Source organism: Tupaia chinensis, unplaced genomic scaffold, assembly GCF_000334495.1.
Source record: "Tupaia chinensis unplaced genomic scaffold, TupChi_1.0 Scaffold140176_1, whole genome shotgun sequence".
Taxonomy (NCBI): Eukaryota; Metazoa; Chordata; class Mammalia; order Scandentia; family Tupaiidae; genus Tupaia; species Tupaia belangeri.
Genome location: NW_006200055.1, coordinates 84,034 through 109,976, shown reverse-complemented (window position 1 = coordinate 109,976; position 25,943 = coordinate 84,034). Strand labels below are relative to the sequence as shown.

Here is a 25,943-nt window from a genome sequence, read left to right as displayed (position 1 = left end):
CATTATGCCATCTGCTGATCCTGCTTAAACAGAATTTTAAAGTAAATTCATATTATCAAATACTGTTTATAGATACTGACCTTTTTCTGGTAAAAATACCAACGTATCATGTTGCTATTAAACACACACATTTATTTAGAAAAAGTTCTTGGAAGAAATTTAATTTGCAGTCTCTGGTTAGTAAAATTTGGGAAGATTTGATGGCAAGTATAATATGTGTGTGGTCAGCTAGAACATACCAATGCTTCTTATCTTGCTGGGAGTCAATATCACAGGTGACCCAGGTGAGAATTACATATATCTTAATAAATTAAAATGCTGAAATTAATTTACATGGGACTTACACACTCTTCACTGGATACACAATTTCTTGTGGATATTGATTGTGGTTGTACAGTGAAAAATCCATAAACTGAGTTAGAAGACTGAAGACTGAGGCTTAGATACCATTCTATCACTGAAAAGTTGTATAAATATGAGATGTCTCTTTTCCTTTTTAGGATCTAATTATCTTTGTAAAATGAGGGGCTAGATACAATATTCTTGAAGGTGCTTTCTAGGTCTGATCATTTTTTCTCTAGTGTACAGCTATGAATGATGAAATGTTATCAGGTGGAGCTGTGGATGCTCTCTATTCCCAGAAGTCCATGAGCACCTGAGCCCTGACAGCTTAAAGGACTTCCTGGATGCAACCATTTATTTCTCAGGCCAGGAAGGTAGCAGAGGTGAAGTAGGGCAATGAGCAGAGCATGCAGGGCCATCAATACACGCCATGTAAAGAGAACTCTCTCAGAAAGGTAAGGTGGAGTGTCAGACACTGATTCTAGGACCTTAGATACTCTGCCCCTAGCTTAGAAATCCTGACTGATTCTACATTTCAATTTGAAACAGAAAAGGATGAGTCTTTTTAATGTTAGTCTTTTTTTCTTTTTCTCCATGCTCTTTCCTTCGTCACCTTATTTTTTATCTGTAGCTCTTGGCCTCTGAAATGCCACCATATGCCTTCACATGTAACTTTCTCAGAAGAAACGCTGTTAGGCTATATCTTGTGCTTACATGTATTGGGATGAAAAGGGACCCTAGACATATTTTGGAAAATTCTGATAATCAAGAGATGTAAAAAGACCCTGCATTTTCTGAAAGCAGCTTAGCAAGACCTGAGTTGGTGTTAAAAGACTAGAAATCAGGGATGCTTGTGTATTGCAGAAAGAGGCAAAAATGTTTAAGAAGAGAGTACAGGAAAAGAAAAGGAAGAGGTTCTAAGGATGAAGAAAAAATTACATCAGTAGATGAAAGGGTAGAGAAGCTCTCAGTGCAGATGAAAGACCAGAGATAAGGGTGTAGAGCAGGTTTTTGAAATCAGAACTGTGAATTTTTGGTCATAAGAATTTTTGGACTTCTCAGCTTTGATTTTTCATACAAATAACTTTTTCAAAGCTGGTGGGGGGAGCTGAGAAATAGATACAGAAAGAGATAAATGCCTAGATACGTGAAGAGTAGAGAGAAGTTATTCACAGAGGAAAGCATATTGTACCTCAAACTTGGAAGGACTGAAGAGGGTGTATTCAGACATTCTGGGAAACCTCCATGAACTGGGAAACTGCAGGTCAAGTCCAAGAAGTGTAAGTAGACTGATTTGGGTATCTCGAGGTATAAGGGTCAAATTTTAAGTAATGCTGGAAATACTGATTTAGTGCTGACTAGACAGGCCTTTATTTTGAGGCTAATTAGTTTGAATTTGATAAAAGGGATTATTCAATATTGATAATCAGGAGAGCACATTTTCATATTTGCCTCATAAAATGTTGGTCTCATTTTAAATGAAAGATAAATTATGGGGAAGTGAGAGACTTATCAGGAAGGCTATTATTATGTAATACTAAAGCGATACCTTGGTCTGAGAATGTAGTAGCTCATGTTTGATGAAAGGAAGAAAGGTTCTAGAAGAAGCCCTTAATTGTTGCTATTTTCACCAGTTTCTACCTGACTTCCTGTAGCAGGTAAAGCACAAGATGGAAGCAAAGTGATATCTGAATTTTGAGTCCCATCTTAGGCATAATGATGGTAATGTTCAAAGAGATAACATAGATAAAAAGCATCCCCATGGAATAGAGAAATGATTTTTAATCATGTGACTTTCTCAAGCTTGGTAGCATTTGGTTCTTTAAGAAATTATTTTCATCTATTTAAACTACTCAGGCAGGGCATGATGCTATAAGAAAGAGGAAAGGTGGGTGGGGGTAAAATCTAATGCATCTTGATGAATGTCTCTATGATTGAGTATCTTTATGTTCATTTATACTTTCCTTGAAGGAATATGAACAGAAAAAACTGAGAGACTATATAGGAATAGGAAAGCAAGGAGTCAATACAAAACAATGGAGGTTTAATCTCATGAAAAACAGGAAAGAGGAACCAGCAGTTAGCGTAATGGCTATTCTGCTGAACTCCCATGTAGTCGATCATGGTTCGAGTTCCAGACCCGGCGGCTTAAACTCACGCCGGGCACGTGTGCGTGCACGCCCAAGATCCCAAGAAGAGAATGGAGGAGAAGGGGTTGCGGTGTGGCCATCCCCCCCTCCCCCCGGGGATGTTCTAATTCAATGAATAAGTAGTTTGCTCAAGGAAAAGATCTAATATCAGAAAAAAAAAGTGATTAGGAGAGTTTTGTGTAAGTCTTAGAAATAAGATAACCATATATTGATACAGAAAAGATTTCAGTTTTAAATGTGAGAAAGAGCAAGGTGGCAATAAACACAGGTGTAAATGAGAGCAGAGAGACCTGTCATGCCCACTGGAAAACCTGAGTGAATTCCAGATCATTTCAGAAATTTTGATAACAGTGACACCCATGATGAGTGACTAGTGAGTAAAATTGATTAATCCTATAAGGGTAGCATCTGAATAGTAGGTGCGAGTCTTAAAATACTAGGCTGGAGATAGCAGGCGGCATAGTGGTTAAGGGACTGGAATTCCACATGATCGACCTGGTTTGAGCACCAGACCTGGTGGCTTGAAAATCATGCTGCGTTCGTGTATACCCAATATCCTGAGAGGTGACAGAGAGAATGGGATGAGGCAAGGCCACCAAACCTAAAGGGGTTATTTCTCACTTCCCCTCTCTCTGTCTATATCTCTCTCCACCTCTTTCCTGAGAGCATGTGCGCACTATGCCAAAAACCTAAAAAAAAGAAGGAGGAGGAGGAGAAGAAGAAGAAAAAGAAGAAAAGAAAAATTAGGCTGAAACCATGTATAAAATTGTTTATTTGTTTTCTTTACAGGATAGTGGCCCTTGATTTTACACAGGAGCACCAGTATGGAAGGTGACCGCCACAATGGCTCAGGTTTACCTCCTTTTACCTTAACTGGACTTCCAGGGCTGGAGACCTATCAACATTGGATGTTTTTGCTACTTGGCACTCTCTACCTTGTCTCCATTGTGGGCAATGCCCTTATTCTTTTTATTATCAAGGAAGAACAGAGCTTGCATCAGCCTATGTACTACTTCCTGTCCCTGCTATCAACTAACGACCTAGGTGTGTCTTTCTCCACATTGCCCACAGTTCTGCCCACATTTTGCTTCCACTTAAGGGAGATCAGTTTTAATTCTTGCATGGCTCAAATGTTCTTTATTCATTTCTTTTCCTTTATGGAGTCTGGGATCCTTCTGGTCATGAGTTTTGACCGTTATGTGGCCATATGTAACCCACTGCACTATGCCTCGGTGCTTACTGATGGCCGCGTGGTGCGTATGGGCATATCTGTTATTATACGAAGTTTCTGCATGGTGTTTCCTCTGCCTTTTCTTTTGAAGAGGTTACCTTTCTGCAAAGCCAATGTGCTCTCTCATGCCTACTGCCTGCATCCAGACCTGATCCACCTACCCTGTGAAGATACCACCATCAACAACATGTATGGCCTATTTACTGTCATTTCTTCCTTTGGCCTGGATTCTGCTCTCATTCTCCTCTCCTATGTGCTCATACTACATGCTGTACTTGCCATCGCCTCTCGGGAGGAACGGTTAAAGACACTCAACACGTGTGTGTCACACATCTGTGCAGTGCTCGTCTTCTACGTGCCCATGGTTAGTGTGTCCATGACAGCTCGCTATGGGAGGCATGCACCACGATATGTGCACACACTCATGTCCCTTGTCTATCTCTTTGTGCCACCAATGCTTAATCCTGTCATTTACTCCATCAAAACCAAAGAGATCCGTCGAAGGCTTTGCAAAATACTATTGAAAACAAAGTTCTGAGTAAGAGACATGTTGAAAAGCCTATATATGTGGATATGTACTTTTGCTCTTCAAATTTGAATGTTTAAAACCTGCCTGGTCAAGACCTCTTTTAGATTCTTTTAGACAGTGATGTACCATTAGGATTTTTGCCGTCAGATATTTGATGATAGGTCCTTTAGGCAGTGCTCTATCATTAGGATTCCCACCATCAAGTGGTTGATGATAGCCTGATAATAGTTAAGAACTGAGTCAATACATTTTGCTGAAGTAAACTGGGCCATAATTTAGCAGGACCTATTCACTCTACTTTCATCCTCTCAAATCCAAATATATACATCCCCGTACTAAGTCACCATATGTTGCTATCATTCTTGTTTAAAGACAAAAAAAGAAATGATAATGAAGAGAAGGAAGGAAATACTAATAAATAAAATCATTTTTATTTTACTATAAAATAATTATGAGGTAATGATTTGTTTCCCAAAGATTATGCCCAAGAAATTTTACTTAAATTAAATATATATACACATCATCATTAGTCATGCTGTTGATATTTATTTCAGGTGAAATACATTATCTACCTTGCCTGTATTTATTTTACTTATTTACTTTTAGTGATTTTCAATTTTTATTAAATTTTTATTTTTATAAATTAAAAATTATAGAACTTTTCTCTGTCAGAGAAATTTAAATTCTTTTATTTGTTAAATGTTTCTTCTCTTTGTTTCTCTCACCCACTTTCCCCCATCCACTCCCCTCCCTTAGAATCTCTGGTATTGATGCTAGGAAATATGACTCAGCCATAAATAACAATGTGCCCCTATCATTTGATTCAAAGTGAATAAATATAGAGGACTTCATGTTAAGTGAAGTGAGCCAAACTTTGAAAGCTACAAACTGTACATCCTCACTCAATATGTACTGAATGTCTGCACTCCATGACAGAAATGGAAACACTTGAAGATATGATAGCAGAGAGGATAAGTGTAGATACCACCATGCCTTTAAATGAGATAAATGTAATTTTATATAAATTATATTGCCTTATCTAATTTTAAGTAATACTAAAATTCAGTGAGGCATATATTACAACTTATATTGTATGTATAGTAACAAGAAAATAATAAAGTAGAAAGATTATTTAGGAAAACACAAAATACATATAATGATGTATTCTGCCTACATTACAGTCTTTTAAGATTTGGAGTTTTTCCTTAATAGGAAATAAAAAAGGAAATTTATAAAATTAAGCATTTACTTGAAGACATTTAAAAAGAATAAAATACTTTATGAAGTAATTCATAATAGTTAAAAGAACAAAAGCAGTACAAAAAAGTAAAATGTAACAAAATGAAAAATAAAATTTATAAATCATCTATTATCAGATTTGAGATACAGTACAAAAAAGTAAAAGGTAACAAAATGAAAAATAAAACTTATAAATCATCTATTGTCAGATTTGAGGTATTTTCAAAATTAAAATAGAATGTTCTATAAGTAATTTTAAATCTAGAAAAATTTTAAAGTGTAAACAAATGATAAATTAAGTGATAATAGCGGAAGAAATTGTAAGTTATCAGTTGTACTCTTGCCCATGTCCAAAAAATTATAGTACAAGATCCTTTTGTCAATTTTTACCCAGATTTTAAGATACAAGTTTTTCTTATATTTTGTCTCTTAAAACATACAAAGAGTCAGAAATCCATTCAAAAGGGCAAAGGTAATCTTTATAAAACTACACAGCATAAATTATCTCAGCAAAAATCGTCCAGATAGAATATACTAATAAAACACATATGCAAATACTAAAAATTGTGACCAGGAATAAAGAACATAGGCAAAAAATTATCTACATGTCTATGCTCTAAACTCAAATCATTACTCATTTTGAGAAGTTAGTCAGTTTAACTCATCATATTAATAAGTGAAATAATAAAAAAATGTGGAAGCAATAATAAATTCCAGAAAAGGTACCTCATGAAATAAAGCATCCATCCTACATACAAATAAAATGATTTTTCTTTATGTTTTATAAATTTATTATGCATATACTTTCTAGTTAAAAGAAATACTATTTTGTCATTTTTTAAAAACATCATTACTTACTATTTAGAAGAAAGAATCTTTGACCAGTGTAATGAAACTCCAGACCAAAAAAAAGTTATTTTGGATCTTCCTTTCATTAGTAATTAGATACCAAATTCCACCAACTCAGATTAGATGTTGACTATCCAGTTTTTGCCTATACATTGCCACTTTGCTACCTTATTCTGGGCTTTCATTGTCACCTCTCATTTTATATTGGCATAGTCTTCCAAAGTGACCTTGCTGTTTATCATTGTTTTCTCTAACTTTTTCATGCCATACCTATATTTATCTTTCTAAAGAGTGTATTTAATTATAAAATGTCTCATAGCATGATACCTGTTTTTGCCTAGTGGCAATAACCAGAACCCTGAACATAACTTTTAACTAATAACAGTGCAGGTGTCCATCTCATGCCTTACTATGCTTACCATTTTTCCCACCATGAAATAATTGTCTCCAGCCACACAGAACGACTATATGTAGTTTCTGAACTAACAGGCTGCTTTGTGCCTCTGTATCTTTTGTTCTGTTAGCCTCTGTCAAGAATATCATTCCCATACTCTTATGCCTGAAACATTCAGGCCGTTTCTATTATTTATCAAAGCACTACTTCCAGGACAGATACCATGGGTCAAGCCTAGTTAGTACAAAGCTTACTGAAGCATTTCTAGCACACCCGTGGCTATCTGTCTCAGCAGCTCTTAACAGTAATAGAACAGATACTCAATTGTGTTTAGTCTTCTTATTTACTTTGTGTAGAGTTATTACACAGTACCTGGATATCATTCTGAATTTCTCTGTGATACACAAATCCTTCTCTGAATCATTAGATTTCTTAAAAGAACGGATTTTCTATTCATGTTAGAAAGAGTATGAAATATGAAAAAGATTAATCATAGCCTTGGAAAAATATCTATTTCATTAAGACTCAACTTACTCATTTGTAAAATTTATTTTTTAATTTTAATTTTTTTGGAGAGGTTTTTGCTATAGGGCGTGTGCGCTTGTCAGAAAGACAGAGAGAGACAGAGAGATAGAAAGTGAGAAATCACCCCCCCAAGGAGAAATGGCCATGCCGCAATCCCTTCTCCTCCATGCTCCTCTCTGGATCTTAGGCACGCATGCACATGTGCCAGGAGTGAGTTTAAGCTGCTGAGTCTGGGACTTGACCCGCAGTCGACTACATGGGAGTCCAGTAACATAGCCATTATGTTAACTGCTGGTTCCGTGTAAAATTTGTTAAAAATACTGTATTATAGGTTTTAAATAAAGTTTAAAGGCAAAGTGTGTAAGAAAATTGGTGTGGGGACTGGTAAGTGGCGTGGTGGTTAAAGGTGCTCGACTCCCACATGGTCGACCATGGTTCAAATCCTGGGCATGGTGGCTTGCTTTCTCATTTTCTCTCCCTCTCTTTCTCTTTCTCACTCTATCCCTCTCTGGTCAAATTAAAATAAATGAATAAATAAATAATTATCTCTCTCACTCTGTCCCTCTCCCATCAAATTAAAATAAACAATAAATAAATAAATAGAGTTAAATAAATACATCTTTAAAAAAAGATAATTGATGTGTTTGTTGGCATATTATAGAGGTATTAAAGCAAGTATTATATAGTAAAATAAAGTAAATATACATTGGATAAGTGAGTGAATGTACCTTTGTATAATTATTTATTTATTTTTGGAGAAGTTTTTGCTATAGGGCACATGCACTCGCCAGAAAGACAGAGAGAGACAGAAAGTGAGAAATCGCCCCCCAGGGGGGATGGCAATGCTGCAATCCCTTCTCCTCCATTCTCCTCTCGGGATCTTGGGCACGCACGCACATGCGCCTGGCGTGAGTTTAAGCCACCCGGTCCAGGACTTGAACCGCGGTCGACGATGTGGGAGTCCAGCAACATAGCCATTACGCTAACTGCTGGTCCCTGTATAATTATTATTAACAAATGGCATAATCTGTGGATTAAGAAAAAGCACAAAAACTTAAATAAAAAATTATTAAAAATTGAGAATATCTGCCAAATATATTAATTCAAAATTGATAATTTCCCAAATACTAGCCAATATTTATAGAAAAAATTTCAAAACATTATTGATTTAAAATAAAATGGAATGAATAAATAGAAAAACATACACTCAGATGGGACTACTAGATGAATATTGTGAAGGTATCAGTTCTACCCAATTTAATTTACTTAATTCTGAATATTTTGGGGAACCCAACAAAACAAGCCTTAAATCATTTTAGAATTTTTACACAATTGATTTTCAGTCACTCAAAACTTCTATGAAGGTGAGAAAATGGGAACAGAGGGACCAGCAGATGTGGTAATGGTCATCTTGCTGGCCCCTCATGTTGTTGACCAAGGTTTGATTCCTCGACCTGGTGTCTTGAAACTCAAGCTGGGCACAGATGTGTGTGTGTGCACAAGATCTGGAGAGGAGAATAGAGGAGAAGGGACTATGGCATGGCCATTCCACCTGGGGGGTGGTTTCTCACGTTCTATCTTTCTGTCTCTCCAGCAAACCCATGCACCCTATAGAAAAAAATCTCTCAATTAAAAAGAAAAAAGGGAACAGACATATAGTAGGGCCTTTAACGATTACAATTTCAGAAAAAATAAAATGAAATGGTGCTAATTAAATAGACTATATGTATGCAACAAACAGATATCAAGTATATGATAATTTAGAAGAACATATAAACTATTTTAAAGGAGAATTTTAAAATAAACACATATCAAATACTATTTGCAGATATTGACTTATTTCCTGATAGAAAACACAGATGTAGGGAACGAGTAGATGGTGGAATGGTTACATCGCTGGACTTCCATGTAGTCAACTGTGGTTGGAGTCCTGGACCTGGAGGCTTAAAACATACTGGGCATGTGGGGAGAATGGAAGAGAACAGACTGTGGCATGACCATCCCCCCTGGGAGGTGATTTTTCACTTTCTGTCTCTCTGGCTCTCTCTGTGTCTCTGGAGAGCTCATACTCCCTATAGCAAAAAATCTCTCTTAAAAAAACACAAATGGATCATGTTGTTGTTAAACACTAGAAAAAACTGTTGGGAAGGGTTAAGAGATATTTTATTAGTAATCTCTGGTTACTAAAACTTGGAAATATTTGATGTGCAATTATCGTATGTATGTGGTCAGAGTGTACCACAGCTTCTTATCTTGCTGGGAGTCAGTTTCATAGGTGATCCAGGTAAGAATTAAACACACTAATACATTAGAATGCTGAAATTAATTTGCATGGGACTTAAGCACTCTTCACAGAATACAGTTTCTTGTGGATATCGATTGTAGTTCTATAGTGAAAAGTCCATAAACTGAGTTGGAAGACTGAAGCTAAATACCATTCTGGCACTAAAAAGCCATATAAATTTGGGATGCATCTTTTCCTCTTCAGGATCTAATTACTTCTCTAATAAAATGAGGGGCTAGATACAATCTTCTCGCAGGTGCTTTCCAGGTCCGATCTTTCTTCCTCCAGTGTGTCGCTGTGAGTGATCAAACATGGTCAGGGAGGTGTGGAGAACTGTGGACACTTTATTTTCCCACTAGCACTTGAGCCCATAACAGCTTAAGGGACTTCCTGGATGCAGCCACATATTACTCAGGCCAGGAAGGTAGCAGGGGTGAAGTCGACGATAGACAGGGCATGCAAGACCCCCACTACTGGTCTCTCATCCTTTACACCCCACCCGCAGAGAACTCTCTCAGACAGGTAAGGTGGAGTGTCAGACACTCTGATTCTGGGACCTAAGGTATCCAGCCCCTAATTTAGAAATCCAGAGTGATACTACATTTCAATCTGAGAAAGAAAAGGCTATGTCTTTTTAACTATCAGTCTTTATTTATTTATTAGTTTTTCCCCTCCATTCTTACCTTCCCAGTTCTTTATTTTTTATCTGCAGCTTTTGGTCTCCAAAATTCCACCATATGCCTTTGCACATAACTTTCTCAGAAGAAATAATTTCAGGTTACACCTGTATTGTGAACAAAGGACCGCAGACATTTCTCAGAAAAATCTGATAAACAAGGGATGTGTAAGAAGATCCTGGATTTTCTGGAAAAAGCTTCGCAGGACCTGATTTAGTGTTAAAAGGCTCTAAATCAAATGTCCATATATTGCATAAAGAGGCAAATATGTTTAGGAAGAGAGTACAGGAAGAGAAAACAAAGAGATCCTAAAGATGAAGATAAAATTATGTCAGGAGCAGAAAAGGTAGAGAAGTCCTGTGTGCAGATTAATGACCAGATGTAAGAGTGTAGAGTGAGTTTTGAAACTCAGAACTGTGAAAACTTGCTCATGAAAGTTTTCAGAACTATTTGATTTTGGCCTTTCACAATCCTATTAGGTAATTTTCTTATTAACTTCAATTTGTAACAAAGGGACCAAAACACAGAAAGTGATAAATATCCTACTTAGTACCTCTCCTGCTCTCCTAAGCATAAAATCTAATGACCAGATGGGGCCAACAGGTGGCGTGGTGGTGAAGGCACTGGACTCATGTGGCTGACAGCAGTTGGAGTCCTGAACCTGGTGACTTGCTTTCTCACTTTCTCTCTCTCTCGCCCTGTTTCTGGTGAGTGCACAGGCCCTATAACAAATTTTAAAATATTATTAATAAATAAACAAATAATTCTTTTTAAAAATCCCTAAAACTAATGTCCAGGTAAGTGTTCATGGATGAGATCATTTTGGGCCTAAGTCCTGGAAGAGTGATTAAGTGGGTGTTTTCATATACTCTGGGAAGCCTCTGGGAAATGGGGAACTGCAGGTCAAGCTAATAAGTGCAAATAGACTGATCTAGGTATATGACGTCTAACGGACAGATTTTGATAATTAATGCTGGACCCACTGATTCAGTGCTGACCAGACAGTGTGTTAATTTGAAGCTCATCAGTTTGGATTTGATAGAGTGATAAGAAAGGATAATTTAAGTCGTCTTATCAGAAGAGCACATTTTCATGTATGCCTCCTAAAAATGCTGGTCCTACTTAAGATTAGAAATGAATTAGAGAGAAGTAAGAGACTTTTGAGGAGATTATTATTATGGTATACTTATACTAATGTGATTGATACCTTGGTGTGAAAGTATAATACTGCAGATTAGATGAAACAGAGAGAGGTGCTAGCAGAGTCACTAAGAATTTATATTTTTACCAGTTACAACCTGGATTTGTGTAGTAGGTAAAGAAAAAAATGGAAGCAAAGTGACATTTTAATTTTGAGCCTCCATCTTGGACATAATGATGATAACATTGAAACAGATAACACAGAAGAGAATCAATCTCAGGGAATAGGAAAACGATTATTAATCCTGTGACTTTCAGTAGCTAGGAACTATTTGTTTCTGTAAGAAATAATGTTCAGTTAAATAACCTATTCAGGAAGAGAAGAGTTATGATGAGCTAAATAGGAGAAAGGTGGGTGAAAGTAAAATCTAATGCATCTTGATGAATATCTCTATAAATGAATATCTTTCTGTTCATTTATCTTTTCTCTGCACAAACATGGATGGGAAAAATGAGAGACTATACAGGAATAGGGAATTTAGAAGTCATTACAAAGCAGTGGAGGTTTAATTGCACTAAAAGCTGGAAAGAGGAAACTGTTATAATTCAATGAATAAGTGATACACTCAACAAAAAGGTCCAATAATTGAGAAATAATGATCAGAAGAGCTCTGTCTAGGTCTTGAACAAAGTGATACACATAGATTGAAAGAGATAAAGTCATAGCTTCAAATGAGAGAAATAGCAAGGTGACAATAAGCACAGGTGTAAAGGACAGTGTGACCTGTCTTGCCAACTGAGAAAACTTCAGAACATTTTCAGAAAATTTGGTAACATAAGACATATGGGTGAGCGATTTAGTGAACATAACTGATTAATTATTTAAGGTATTAGTTTGTGTATGAGTTTTAAAAATATTAGGTTGAAACCATGCATGAAATTGTGTATTTGTCTCCCTTTATAGTGGAACCAGAATCTAAGCAGAGTCCACAACATGGGAGGTGACTACTACAACGGGTCAGGGTTGCCTCCTTTTACCTTGACAGGCCTCCCAGGGCTGGAGAACTACCAACACTGGATGTTTTTGCTGCTTGGCACTTTCTACCTTGTCTCCATTGTGGGTAATGCCCTTATCCTTTTTATTATCAAGGAAGAACAGAGCTTGCATCAGCCTATGTACTACTTCCTATCTCTGTTATCAACAAACGACCTAGGTGTGTCTTTCTCCACATTGCCCACAGTTCTGGCCACATTTTGCTTCCACTTAAGGGAAGTCAGTTTTAATTCTTGCATGGCTCAGATGTTCTTTATCCATCTCTTTTCCATAATGGAGTCTGGGATCCTTCTGGCCATGAGCTTTGACCGCTATGTGGCCATATGTGACCCACTGCGCTATGCCACAGTGCTTACTGATGCCCGCATAGTTCAGATGGGCATGTCTGTTATTATCCGCAGTTTCTGCATGATTTTTCCTTTGCCTTTTCTTCTGAAGAGGTTACCCTTCTGCAAAGCCAATGTGCTCTCCCATGCCTACTGCCTACATCCAGACCTGATTCGTTTGCCCTGTGGTGACATTACCATTAATAATATTTTTGGCCTTTTTACTGTCATCTCTACCTTTGGCCTGGATTCTGCCCTCATTCTCCTCTCCTATGTGTTCATACTGCGCTCTGTACTTGCCATCGCCTCCCGAGAGGAACGGTTAAAGACACTCAACACGTGTGTGTCACACATCTGTGCAGTGCTCATCTTCTACGTGCCCATGGTCGGTGTGTCCATGGTTGCTCGCTATGGGAAGCATGCCCCACGATATGTGCACACACTCATGTCCCTTGTCTATCTCTTTGTGCCACCAATGCTCAACCCTCTTATCTATTCTATCAAAACCAAGGAGATTCGTCGGAGGCTTTGCAAAATTCTCCTCGGAACCAAGTTTTGAGCAAGAGACATATTGAAAAATCAATACTCAGTGGATGTTTACATGTACTCTTCAATTGAAAAATCAATACTCAGTGGATGTTTACACTTACTCTTCGAATTTGAGTTTTTATGACCTTGTGGAACAAGAAATCTTTCAGATCCTTTTGAACACTGACCTAGCATTAGGATTTCTGCCATCATGTGTTTGATAACAACCTGGTAATATTTAAGACTTAAGTCACTATGTTTTGCTGAAGTAAACTGGGCCATAATTTAACAGACTATATTTGCTAACTTTCATCTTTTAAAATAAAAATGTAAATCCTCATCATAAATCTTTCTTTATATCACACTATGTTGCTACTATCCTTGTTTAAAGTAAATGATCGTAAAGAAAATTACTTATTTTCATGGAAACATTGCCATATATGAAGTGATTTTTTTCCCCAAAGATAATGCCAAAGAGATTTTACTTAATATCAGATGGATATACCCATAGTTATTAGTTATGCTGTTGATATTTATTTCATATTAAATACACTATCCATCTTTTCTTCAAATGAGATAAATGTAGTGGTATGTAAATTTATTCACACAATCTACGAATTTTTTCAGTTCAATGTTTTTATTTTTCTTTAAAAAATATATATGTATTTATTATTTACGTTTAATTACTATACATCTTTATAGTGTAAAACATGATTACTCTCAGGATAAATACAGTGCATGTCAGTAACAAAAAACACATTGCCATATTCATTATCATGTTTAATGATGCCTGATACGGGATTCAAACTGTGCTTGACCATGTGGGAGATCAACTCCTTAACAATATACCACCTGCTAGCCCCTAGAGTCTAATTTCTGTGAAACTAAAAGTTGGTAGATCATGTATTATAATTTATGTTGTATGCACAGTAACAAGGAAATAATAAAGTAGGAAGATTACTCAAGATAACATGAAATACATACAATGATGTATTCTTCCCAAATCATAGTCCCTCAAGATTTGGAGAACTTTTTTATTAAAAAAACAAAGAAGTTACAAAATTAATCATTTATTTTAAAATGTAATAAAAGAATAAAATACTTTATGAAGTAATTAAAAATAGTTAAAGAACTAAATGAATGTGAATTTAAAAAATGAAATGTAACCAAGTGGAAAATAAAATTTATAAATCATATATATTATCAGGTTAGGGAGATTTTCAAAGTTTAAATGTTGTATAAGTAATTAAAATCTGGATTAAACTGTACATTTGGAAAAAATTACAAATGTAAACAACTAATAAATTAAATGATAGTAGTGGGAGAAATGGTAGTTATCATTTATAGTGTCACCCATGTCCAAAACTTTATAATACAAGATCCTTTTCTTTATTTCGTTCCCCAAATTTTAAAAAACAAGATTTCTTATATCCTGTCTCTTAAATCATGCAAAAAATGGTAAATCCATTTACAGGTGCAAATGCAATGCTGATAAAACAATACTGAAAAAATGATCTCTGCAAAAATCTTCTGACAGAACACACTATTAAAAACATATGAGTAGGGGCCAGCACAGTGTGTGGAGCTTGAGCTGCTGGATCCCCAAATGGTTGACCGTGGATCGAATCCCAGACCTTGTAGCTTGATTATTCACTTTCTTTTTCTCTGTCTCTCTTTCTTTCTCTCTGATCAAATTAAAAAGAATAATAACAAATAAATAAATAATTCATTAAAAAAACACGAGTAAGTACTAAACATTGTGAATATAACTAAAGGATACAGGAAAGAATTATCTATGTATCTATAGACTAAGATTAAAAAATTACACATCATCAGAAGATCCTCAATTTATCATATTAATAAGTGAAACAATAAAAAACATTTGTAAGCAACAGTATATTCCAGAAAAGATATTTCATGAAACAAAACATCTATATCTTACAAACAGTTAAAATGATATTTTTATGCTTTCCAAGTTTATTGGAACATATACTTTTTGGTTAAAATAAGAGGAAAATTATTTTGTCATTTTAATCCCATCATTATTTACTATTTAGGAGGAAGAATCTTCAACCAGTGTAATGAAACTCAAGACAAAAATAAGTGATTTCATATTATCCATTCATTTGTAATTATATACTAACTCTACCGACTCAAACTAGAGTTTGACTATTAATTTTCTGCCTCTACATCACCACCATTGCTACCTTATTTTGGATTTTCATTGTCACCTTTTATTTCACACTGGCAGTGTGTTCCAAAGTGATCTCATTATTTACCATTGTTTTCGCTCATTTTTTCATGCCATAGCTATAATAATCTTTCTAAAGAGTCTACTTGATTAGAAATGTTTATAGCTTTGTATTCTTGTATTGTCTAATGGTAAAACCCCAAACTCTGAGCATATATTTTAATAATACTACCACTGCAAGTGTCCATCTTATGTCTTACTATTCTAACCATTTTTGTTACCACAAAGTAATGATCTCCAGCCACACAGAACAACTATACGAGGTTCCTGAAATAACAGGCTGCTTTGTATCTCTGTATCATTTGTTCTGTTAGCCTCTATCAAGAACATCTTGCCTGTAATCATATGCCATAAAAGCTCATGTCCTTTCAATTATTTATTAAAACAATACTTCCAGGACAGATACCATGGGCCAAGCTCAGTTAGTATTCAGTTTTGGTGTGATCTATTCTGAAGCATCTCTAGCACATCCTTTACTACCTGTTTCATTCCCTCTTACAGTAGGAAGCGAGATACTCAATTATCTTTATTTTTTAAATGTATTTTGTGTAGAATCTTCCCACAGCACTTGAGTAGCAATCTGTATTTTTCTTTTTATAATACACAACTCTCTGTTTGAACCATAAGCTTCTTGAAAGAATGGAGGCCTGTTTATATTAGAAAGAGTGAAATGTGTGAAAGACTGTTCATAGCCTTGGACCAATCTCTATTGCACTGAGACTCAACTTATTTATTTGCAAAATTTATTAAAAATATTAGATGGTGGGACTGGCAGATGGCACAACTTTTATGTAGATGAACCCCCACAGAGCTGACCATGGTTTGAATCCTGGACCCAGTGGCTTAAATAATACTCATGTTAGGCACATGTGCATGCATGCCCAAGATCCTGAGAGGAGAATGGATGATAAGGGATTGTGGTGTTGGCATTTTTGCCCTGGGTGGAGGGGGAAGTGATTTCCTACTTTTTATCTGTGTTTGTCTCTCTGACTCCAGAGAGCTCATATGCCCTATAGCAAAAATCACTCTCAAAAGAAAACAAAACACTAGATTGCTGGCTTTAAATAAAGTTTAAAGATAACATGTGTAAGATGTGTGTTTGTTGGCATGAAGCTAAGGTATGGTAGAGGTATTTAAACAAGAAAAAGTTTTGTTATTTCAATAGTGAGTTTGTTTCCTGAGAGTTTGGTATTATATAAACTATATAGTAAAACTCAATAAATACAGATTGTATAGGTGAATGAATATAATTATAATCAACATATGATATAATTAGTGGATTAAGAAAACACAAAAGCTTAAATGGAAATATTATTATTATTTTTTAAAGAATTATTTTATTTATTCATTTATTTATTTAAATTTGATCAGAGAGGGAGAGAGAGAGAGAGGGAAAGCAAGCCACCAGGTCCGGAACCGTTGTCAGTCATGTGGGAGTGTCCAGCATCTTAACCACCACGCCACCTGATGGTCCCAAATGGAAATTATTAAAAAGAGAAAAAATTTGCCAAATAAAATATATTAGTACAAAATTGGTAATTTCTAAATCACTGACATATATTTAAATGAATAAATGATTCTATTCACAAACTTAAAAAAATTAATTAAATTCAGAAATATTTTCATGAGAATTTATAGGAAAATGTCAACACATTATGGATTTAATAATAAAATGGAATGAGTAAATAGAAAAACATACACTCAAACAGGAAGATTAGACAAGTATTGTGACTGTCAGTTCTTCCCAATTCAATTTACTCATTTTCTGGTGAACCTCACCCACCCCCCCCAAAAAAAGTTTAAAACTCATTAAAAATTCTAATATAAGTGATATTGCATTCACTCAAAACTTGTATGAAGGTGAGAAAATGGGGAAAGAAGTGTAGTAGACCTCTTAATTATTAAAATTCAAGAAAAAATAAAGAAAGGAACTATGCTAATTAAAATAGAAAATATGGCAGCAACAGTAAATTTCTAGCATAGGAGAGTATAGATGAACATATAAGCCATTTTTGAGTCAGCAGGTGGCATGGTGGGTTATATGCTATATTCCCAGATGGTCAATCATGGCTTGAGTCCCAGAACCAGGGGCTTGCACACACATACACCTGGTGTGTGTACGTGTGTGCCCAAAATTCTGAGAGGAGAATGGAAGGGCAGAGATTGTGGGATGGCCATCTTTTCTTAGAGTTGATTTCTCACTTTCTCTCTACTATTTCTCTCTAGCGAGTGAATGTGCATTATAATAAAAACCTTAAAAAAGAAAAAGAAGAACATATAAACCATTTAGAGGAGAATTTTTAAATATATTTATATCAAATACAATTTCCAGTTACTGATTTATTTCCTAATAAAAACACAAATGTATTATTTTGATAAACTCTAGAAAAAACTATTTGAAAGGATTAGAAGTAATTTTATTAGTAGTCTCTCGTTAGTAACATTTGGAAAGATTTGATGTGCAATTACAGTATGTGTGTTGTCAGCCAGAGTACACCAGCACTTCTTATCTTCCTGGGGATCAATATCTTTATTTTTTTAAAAAAAGAATTATTTATTTTAATTTTATTTATTCATTTTATAAAATTTAATTGACCAGAGAGAGAGAGACACACACACACACACACACACACACAGAGAGCGAGAGAGAGAGAGAGAGAAGGAAAGTAAGAAAGCACATTACCAGGTCAGGGATTCGACCATGGTTAGCTATGAGGGAGTGTCCAGTGCCTTAACCACCATGACACCTGCTGGCCTTGTCAGAGAGTCAATAGCATAGGTGATCCAGGTAATACACACTCTAATAAATTAAAATGCTAAAATTAATTTTTATGGGAAATAAATACTCTTCATAGGATACATAATTTCTTTCTTTCTTTCTTTTTTTTTTTTTTTTTGAGAAGTTTTTGCTATAGGGCCCTTGCCAGAAAGACAGACAGAGACAGAGAGATAGAAAGTGAGAAATAACCCCCTGGGGGGATGACCACGCCACAATCCCTTCTCCTCCATTGTCCTCTCGGGATCTTGGGCACGCACACACGCACACGTGTCCAGCGCGAGTTTAAGGGGTCCTGGACTCGATCCACAGTCGACCACATGGGAGTTCAGCAACATAGCCATTACACTAACTGCTGGTCCCAGGCACACAATTTCTTGTGGCTATTGATTGTAGTTGTACAGTAAGAAGGCCATAGACTGAATTAGAAGACAGAGACTTAAATATCATTTTGTTGCTAAAAAAGCTGTATAGATTTGAGGTATCTCTTACTCTTCCTATGATCTAATTATTTCTCCAGTAAGATGAGGAACTAGATAAAATATTCTTATAGGTACATTCATGGTCTGATCATTCTTCCTCTAGTGTGCTGCTATGAATGACCAAATGTCAGGGAGGTGTGGAGAATTGTGGACTCTCTGTATTCCCACAAGTCCACAAGCTCCTGAGCCCATAACAGCTCAAGGGACTTCCTGGATGCAGCCATATATTTCTCAGGCCAGGAAGGTAGCAGGGGTGAAGTCGACGATAGACAGGGCATGCAAGACCCCCACTACTGCTCTCTCATCCTTTACACTCCACCTGCAGAGAACTCTCTCAGACAGGTAAGGTGGAGTGTCAGACACTGATTCTGGGACCTAAGGTACTCTCCCCCTAGTTTCGAAATCCTGAGTGATACTACATTTCAATCTGTAAAGGGAAAGGTTGAGTCTTTTTTTAACTTTAGTCTTTTTATTTTAATTTTATTTTTTTGGCCTCCATGCTCTCACTTTTAGTATCTTCCCAGTTCTCTATTTTTTACTGTAGCTCTTGGTCTCTGAAATTCTGCCATGTGCCTTCACATGTAACTTTCTGAGGAAAAAATGCTGTTAAACTATATCTCGGGTGTATCGGGTGTACATGTATTGGGTTGAAAAAAGACCCAGATAACTTTCAGAAAAATAGTGTGTAAATTCTGAGTGACTGAGTAATAATACATTTCAATCTGGGAAAGGAAAGGCTATGTCTTTTGAAATATTAATCTTTTTTCTCTCTCTTTTTTTTTTTCTTTATGCTTTAACCTTCATCACCTTCCCGGTTTTTAATTTTTATTTGCAGTTTTTGGTCTCTGAAATTCCACCATATGCCTTCACATGTAAATTTCTCAGAAGACATGATGGGAAAAAGGACCCCAGAGTTAATCTGAAACAACTGATAATCAGGGCTGGCAGTTGGTGTGGTGGTTTCAGAGAGATGGACTCCCACATGGCCAACTATCTTTCTAGTCTCAGACCTGGCAGCTTGCTTTCTCACTTTGCCTCTCTTTTTCTCTCTAGGTCCAGCTCTGGTCATATTTAAATTAATATAAATAAGTAAATAAATAAATAAATAAATAAATAAAGTTAAATAAAATAATTACTTTTTAAAAAGGGAGAAACTTCCGATAATCAAGGGATGTGTAAAAAGACTCTGGATTTTATGGAAGCAGTTTGGCAGGACCTGACTTAGTTAAAGACTCCAATTCAGATGTCCATATATTGTATAAAGAGGCAAATATGTTTAGGAAGAGAGTACAGGAAGAGAAAACATAGAGATCCTAAAGATAAAGATAAAATTATGTCAGGAGAAGAAAGGGTAGAAAAGTTCTGAGTGCAGATGAAAGACCAGAGATACAGGTGTAGAGCAGGGTTTTGAAGTCAGAACTGTGAATCTTTGGTCTTAAGAGTTTTCAGAACTGTTCACTTTTGCTTTTCATAAAAATAAGATTTTTTTCAAAGCTATAATGTGGGGCAGGCAGAAAAGTGAATACAAAAGGAGAGAAATGCCTGGATATGTGAAGAATAGAGGGAAGTTACCTGTGCTAGTAATGACCAGCTAAATGTTCACAGAGGAAAGCATTTTCTTTTTCTTTCCTTTTTCTTTTTTTCTATTTTCTTTTCATTTTTTCCTTTCTTTTCCTTTTTTCCCTTTTCTTTTTCTCTCTTTTCTTTTTTCTTTTCCTTTGATTTTTTGCTTTTCTTTGCTTTCCTTTCCTTCTTTCTTTTTTACTCTTTCTTTTTTTTCTTTAAGAGAAATTTTTGCCATAGGGCCCATGTACTTGACAGGGAGAGACAAAGAGACAGAAAGCAAGAAATCACCCCTCAGGGGTGATGGCCACATCACAATTCCTTCTCAATTCTCCTCTCCGGGTATTGGAAATGCATGCACACGCACCTGGCATCAATTTTAAGTTCCAGGTCTGGGAACTGAACCACGGTCAACTATGTGTGAATCCAGCAGTGTAACCATTAAGACATCTACTGGTTCCAACCATTTTGTACCTCACCCAGGAAGGATTAAGTGGTGTATCACACATTCCCCTTGAACTGTGTAGCTGTAGGTCATGTTCAATAGGTGCAAGTAGACTGATCTGGGTATCTTGTGGTATAAGTGTCATATTTTGAGCCATAATGCTGGAAATATTAATTTAGTACTGACTAGACAGGGTTTTAATTTGAGACTATTCTATTTGAAACTGATAAGGAGGGATAATTTAATATTTATAATCAGGAGAATACGTTTTTTAATTGCCTCATAAAATATTGGTCCCACTTCAGATTAAAGATGAATTATGGAAATTTGAGAGACATATCAAGAGGCTATTAATATGGTATACTAATGTGATAACTTTGTATGAAAATGTATACAAGAGTGATACCTTGGTCTTAAAATGTTATACATTGGATATAAAGAAGAAAGGTGCTAGAAGAAGCACGTAATTATTGCTGTTTTCACCAGTTTCTACCTGGTTTCATGTAGCAGGTCAAGAAAAAAATGGAAGCAAAGTAACATCTGAATTTTGAGTCTCCATCTTGGGCATAAGTATGATAACATTCCAAGCATTAACGCAGACAAGGAGCAATCTATAGAATAGAGAAATTACTATTAATCCTATGACTTTCTGGAGCTAAGTACTATTTAGTTTCAAAATTAAATTAAATAAATAATTTAAATTATACGAGCAGGGAGGGATGCTATAAACTAAGTGGATATAAGAAGAAGAAAAGTGGGTGGCAGTAAAAATCTAATGTGTCTTGATGACTGTCTCTATGATTGTGGGCAGTAAAAATCTAATGCATCTTGATGACTGTCTTTATGATTGAATATCTTTGCATTCATTTATGTGTGATCTGGATAAATATGAATGGAGAAAACTGAGAGACAATAAAGGAGTAGGGAAGTAAGCATCACAAAGCAGTAGAAGCATAATTGTATGAAAAAGTGGAAAGAGAAAACATTATGTTTCAATGAGTAAATAATTTGTTCAAGAAAAATGCCTAATTCTTGAGAATATAGTGGGTCAGGAGAGTTTCATGTAGGTCTTGAACAAAGTGATACCCATAGATTGTGAGAGAATAGAGTTAAGACTTTAAATATGTGAAATAGAAAGTTGACAACGAGCACAGGCATAAAGGAGAGCAGAGGGACTTGTCTTGTCAACTAGAACAACAGAAAACTCCGCAAGACTTCAGAAATTTTGGTAACAATGAGTTACCTAGAAAAGCAACTTAATTAACAAAATGGATTAATTCTATCAGGTGATAATCTTGGTAATACAAGAAAATCTTAAAATATTAGGCAGAAATTATGCATGAAACTATGTATTTGCCTTTTTATAGGAGAGTGGTCTTTGACTCCAAGCAGGAGACCCAGCATGGGAGGTGACTACTACAACAGCTCAGAAATGCCTTCTTTTACCTTGACAGGACTCCCAGGGCTGGAGAACTCCCAACATTGGATGTTTTTACTACTTGGCACCTTCTATCTTGTCTCCATTGTGGGCAATACCTTTATCCTTTTTATTATCAAGGAAGAACAGAGCTTGCATCAGCCTATGTACTACTTCCTGTCTCTCCTATCAGTTAATGACCTAGGTGTGTCTTTTTCCACATTGCCCACAGTTCTGGCCACATTTTGCTTCCACTTAAGGGAGATTAGTTTTAATTCTTGCATGGCTCAAATGTTCTTTATTCATCTTTTTTCCTTTATGGAGTCTGGGATCCTTCTGGCCATGAGCTTTGACCGTTATGTGGCCATATGTAACCCACTGCGCTATGCCACAGTGCTTACTGATGCCCGTGTGGTGCGTATGGGCATGTCTGTTATTATCCGCAGTTTCTGCATAGTTTTTCCTATGCCTTTTCTTCTGAAAAGGTTATCCTTTTGCAAAGCGAATGTACTCTCTCATGCCTACTGCCTGCATCCAGACCTGATCCACCTACCCTGTGAAGATACCACCATCAATAGCATGTATGGCCTGTTCTTTGGCCTGGATTCTGCTCTCATTCTCCTCTCCTATGTGCTCATACTACATGCTGTACTTGCCATCGCCTCTCGGGAGGAACGGTTAAAGACACTCAACACGTGTGTGTCACACATCTGTGCAGTGCTCATCTTCTACGTGCCCATGGTCGGTGTGTCCATGGTTGCTCGCTATGGGAAGCATGCCCCACGATATGTGCACACACTCATGTCCCTTGTCTATCTCTTTGTGCCACCAATGCTCAATCCTGTCATTTATTCAATCAAAACCAAGGAGATCCGTCGTAGGCTTTGTAAAATCCTCCTCGGGACCAAGTTTTGAGCAAGAGACATATTGAAAAATCAATATTAAGTGGATATTTACACTTACTCTTCAAATTTGAGTTTTTAAGACCTTGTGGAACAAGATATCTTTCAGATCCTTTTGAACACTGACCTAGCATTAGGATTTCTGCCATCATGTGCTTGATAACAACCTGGTAATATTTAAGACTTAAGTCACTATGTTTTGCTGAAGTAAACTGGGCCATAATTTAACAGAACATATTTCCTCAACTTTCATCCTTTTAAATTAAAAAATATAAATCCTCATAATAAATTTTTCTTTATGTTACAATATGCTGCTACTATCCTTGTTTAAAGTGAATGATCGTAAAGAAAATTACTTATTTTCATGGAAACATTGTCATATATGAAATGATTATTTTCCCAAAGATAAAATATCAAAGAGATTTCACTTAATATCAGGTGGATACATATAGAGTTACTAGTTATGCTGTTATTATTTATTTCATATTAAATACAGTATCCATCTTTTCTTCAGAGGAGATAAATGTAGTTGCATGTAAATTTATTCACATGGTCTAAGAATTTTTTCAGTTCAATGTTCTTATTTTATTTTAAAAATATGTATGTATTTATTATTTACATTTAATTACTATACAACTTTATAGTGTAAAACATGCTGACTCCCAGGATAAATACAGTGCATATCTGTCACATAAAAGACGTTATCATATAAATTATCATGTTTAAAGCTGCCAGGTATAGGATTCAAACTGTGCTTGACCACATGGGAGATCAATTCCTTAACCACTATGCCACCTGCTAGCCCCTAGAGTCTAAATTTTGTGAAACTAAAAATTTGGTAGAGCATATATTATAATTACATTTTATGTACAGTAACAAGGAAATAATAAAGATAACGTGAAATACATTCAATGATGTTGTAAGGAATGGGCTGGCCATGCATATGGGCCGATCATGCATGAAAATAGAAATGTAGCGCCTTTATTGGGAACACTCGTGAGTGAGATTTGCTGGTCCTACAGAGAAAGAGAGAGGGGGCCAGGAAGTCATGCACTAGGCGATTTTTATAAGGGTATAGGGAGGGGGAGTGTCCTAGAGGTAGAAATAGTCCATGCATGGTTTAGTGGGAGAGCAGGCTACTGTGCCATGTAAGATCTGGTGCCATGTGCAGAACAGAACCCCGTGTGCAGAGTAGAGCGCCATGTACTACATATGAGAGAGATCCGAGTGCAGCACAGATCTGATGACAGACTAGATCTGGGTTGCATCAGCCAACTGGGGTGTGGTGTCCAAACCCCACATCCAAGCTGCCCAAGCTTCCAGCCTTACAGATGTATTTTTCCCAAATCATAGTCTTGCAAGATTTGGAGGATATTTATAAAAAACAAAAAATGTTACAAAATTAAGCATTTACTTTAAAACATAAAAGGAATAAAATACTTTATGAGGTAATTGAAAATAGTTAAAGAACTAAAAAAATGTAAATTAAAAAATTGAAATGTAACCAAGTGTGGAGAGTGGCAATCTGAGAAAACATGGTGTGACCTTTATATGCATGCAGAAATGTGCTTCCTTGAGCTACTGCAGCAAGGCCATTGAGAAGCATTTACATACAAAAGCAGTATCTGCCTGTTGTCAATGGTTATCTTTTTGTTGTTAATACCAAATACCCCACACTGCCCTGTAGTATTAGGCTAAAGAAAGTCACTATGTTTATCAGATTGTCCCCCAAAAAAGATCAGATAAGTTAAATGGTGCCAGTCATTTTCACATTTTTGGAAGATTAACATACCAAAACAACTGGCTTTGCATATCATTTCCTCTTCCCTCATTTTCTGCCCTGAAGGTGGCATGGGGGTTAAGGGTGCTAGACTTCTACTTGGCTGACCGTGGTTCAAGTCCCGAACCTGGTGGCTTACTCCCTCTCTCTCTCTCTCTCTCTCTCTCTCACTCTGTCCCTCTCTGGTCAAATTTAAAAAAATAAATAAAAAAGTTAAATAAAAGACTTCTTAAAAAAAAAAAAAGAATAAATCTGAGGCCAGTTAGAGGTTACAACTTCACAACTTCTCCATCGGAGAAGCTGTGACCACCAGATCCTCACTTTTCTATACTTGTGTGTCTTTGTGTGTTTGTTATTGCATCTATTTCTAACCCATAGTCTTTTCCAATCAGAAAAATGTGTTCTGCCTTGCTAAAGAAGTTCACAGAATCACATTTCTGCAAGCATCTAAAGGTCACATCATGTTTTCTCAAATTGCCACTCTCCACAACAAAGTGGAAACAAAATTTATAAATCATATATATTATCAGGTTGGAGATATTTTCAAAATAAAAATGAAATGTTTTATAAGTAATTTAAAATTTGGATTAAATTGTACAATTGGAAAAATGACAAGAGTAAACAACAGATAAATTAAATGATAGTAGTGGGAGAAACTGACAGTTATCATTTATACTGTCACCCATGTCTAAAACTTTATAGTGCAAGATCCTTTATTTTGTTTCCCAAATTTTAAAAACAGGATTTCTTATATTCTGTCTCTTATATCATACAAAAAATTCTAAATCCATTGACAGCTGCAAATGCAATGCTGATAAAACAATACTGAAAAAAATAATCTCTGCAAAAATCTTCTGACAGAAACACACTATTAAAACACATGAGGGGAACCAGCAGTTAGCGTAATGGCTATGTCGCTGGACTCCCACGTAGTCGACCGCGGTTCGTGTCCCGGACCCGGTGGATTAAAACTCATGCCGGGAGCGTGTGCGTGCGTGCCCAAGATCCCGAGAGGAGAATGGAGGAGAAGGGATTGCGGCGTGACCATCCCCCCTGGTG

General features: G+C 36.1%; 3 protein-coding genes across 4 annotated transcripts; all 3 read left to right on the top strand.

Annotated features, from left to right (window-relative positions):
- Nucleotides 1-897: 897 nt before the first annotated feature.
- Nucleotides 898-4,261, top strand: LOC102468267 (olfactory receptor 51I2). 2 transcript variants are annotated; one of them, XM_006162522.1, is made up of 2 exons: nucleotides 898-916; nucleotides 3,345-4,261. In XM_006162522.1, the coding sequence occupies exons 1-2, from the start codon at nucleotides 898-900 to the stop codon at nucleotides 4,259-4,261; spliced, it is 936 nt and encodes a 311-aa protein (XP_006162584.1). The 2 variants fall into 2 exon arrangements, with proteins under 2 accessions (XP_006162584.1, XP_006162583.1); XM_006162521.1 differs by lacking the exon at nucleotides 898-916 and having other exon boundaries at nucleotides 3,317-4,261.
- Nucleotides 4,262-12,354: 8,093 nt separating this feature from the next.
- LOC102467849 (olfactory receptor 51I2) lies at nucleotides 12,355-13,299 on the top strand. The gene has a single exon (XM_006162520.1). The coding sequence runs from the start codon at nucleotides 12,355-12,357 to the stop codon at nucleotides 13,297-13,299; it is 945 nt and encodes a 314-aa protein (XP_006162582.1).
- An 8,888-nt stretch (nucleotides 13,300-22,187) lies between these two features.
- On the top strand, nucleotides 22,188-23,117 carry LOC102503190 (olfactory receptor 51I2). The gene has a single exon (XM_006162519.1). It carries the CDS (start codon nucleotides 22,188-22,190, stop codon nucleotides 23,115-23,117), a length of 930 nt encoding a protein of 309 aa, XP_006162581.1.
- The last annotated feature ends 2,826 nt before the right edge of the window (nucleotides 23,118-25,943 follow it).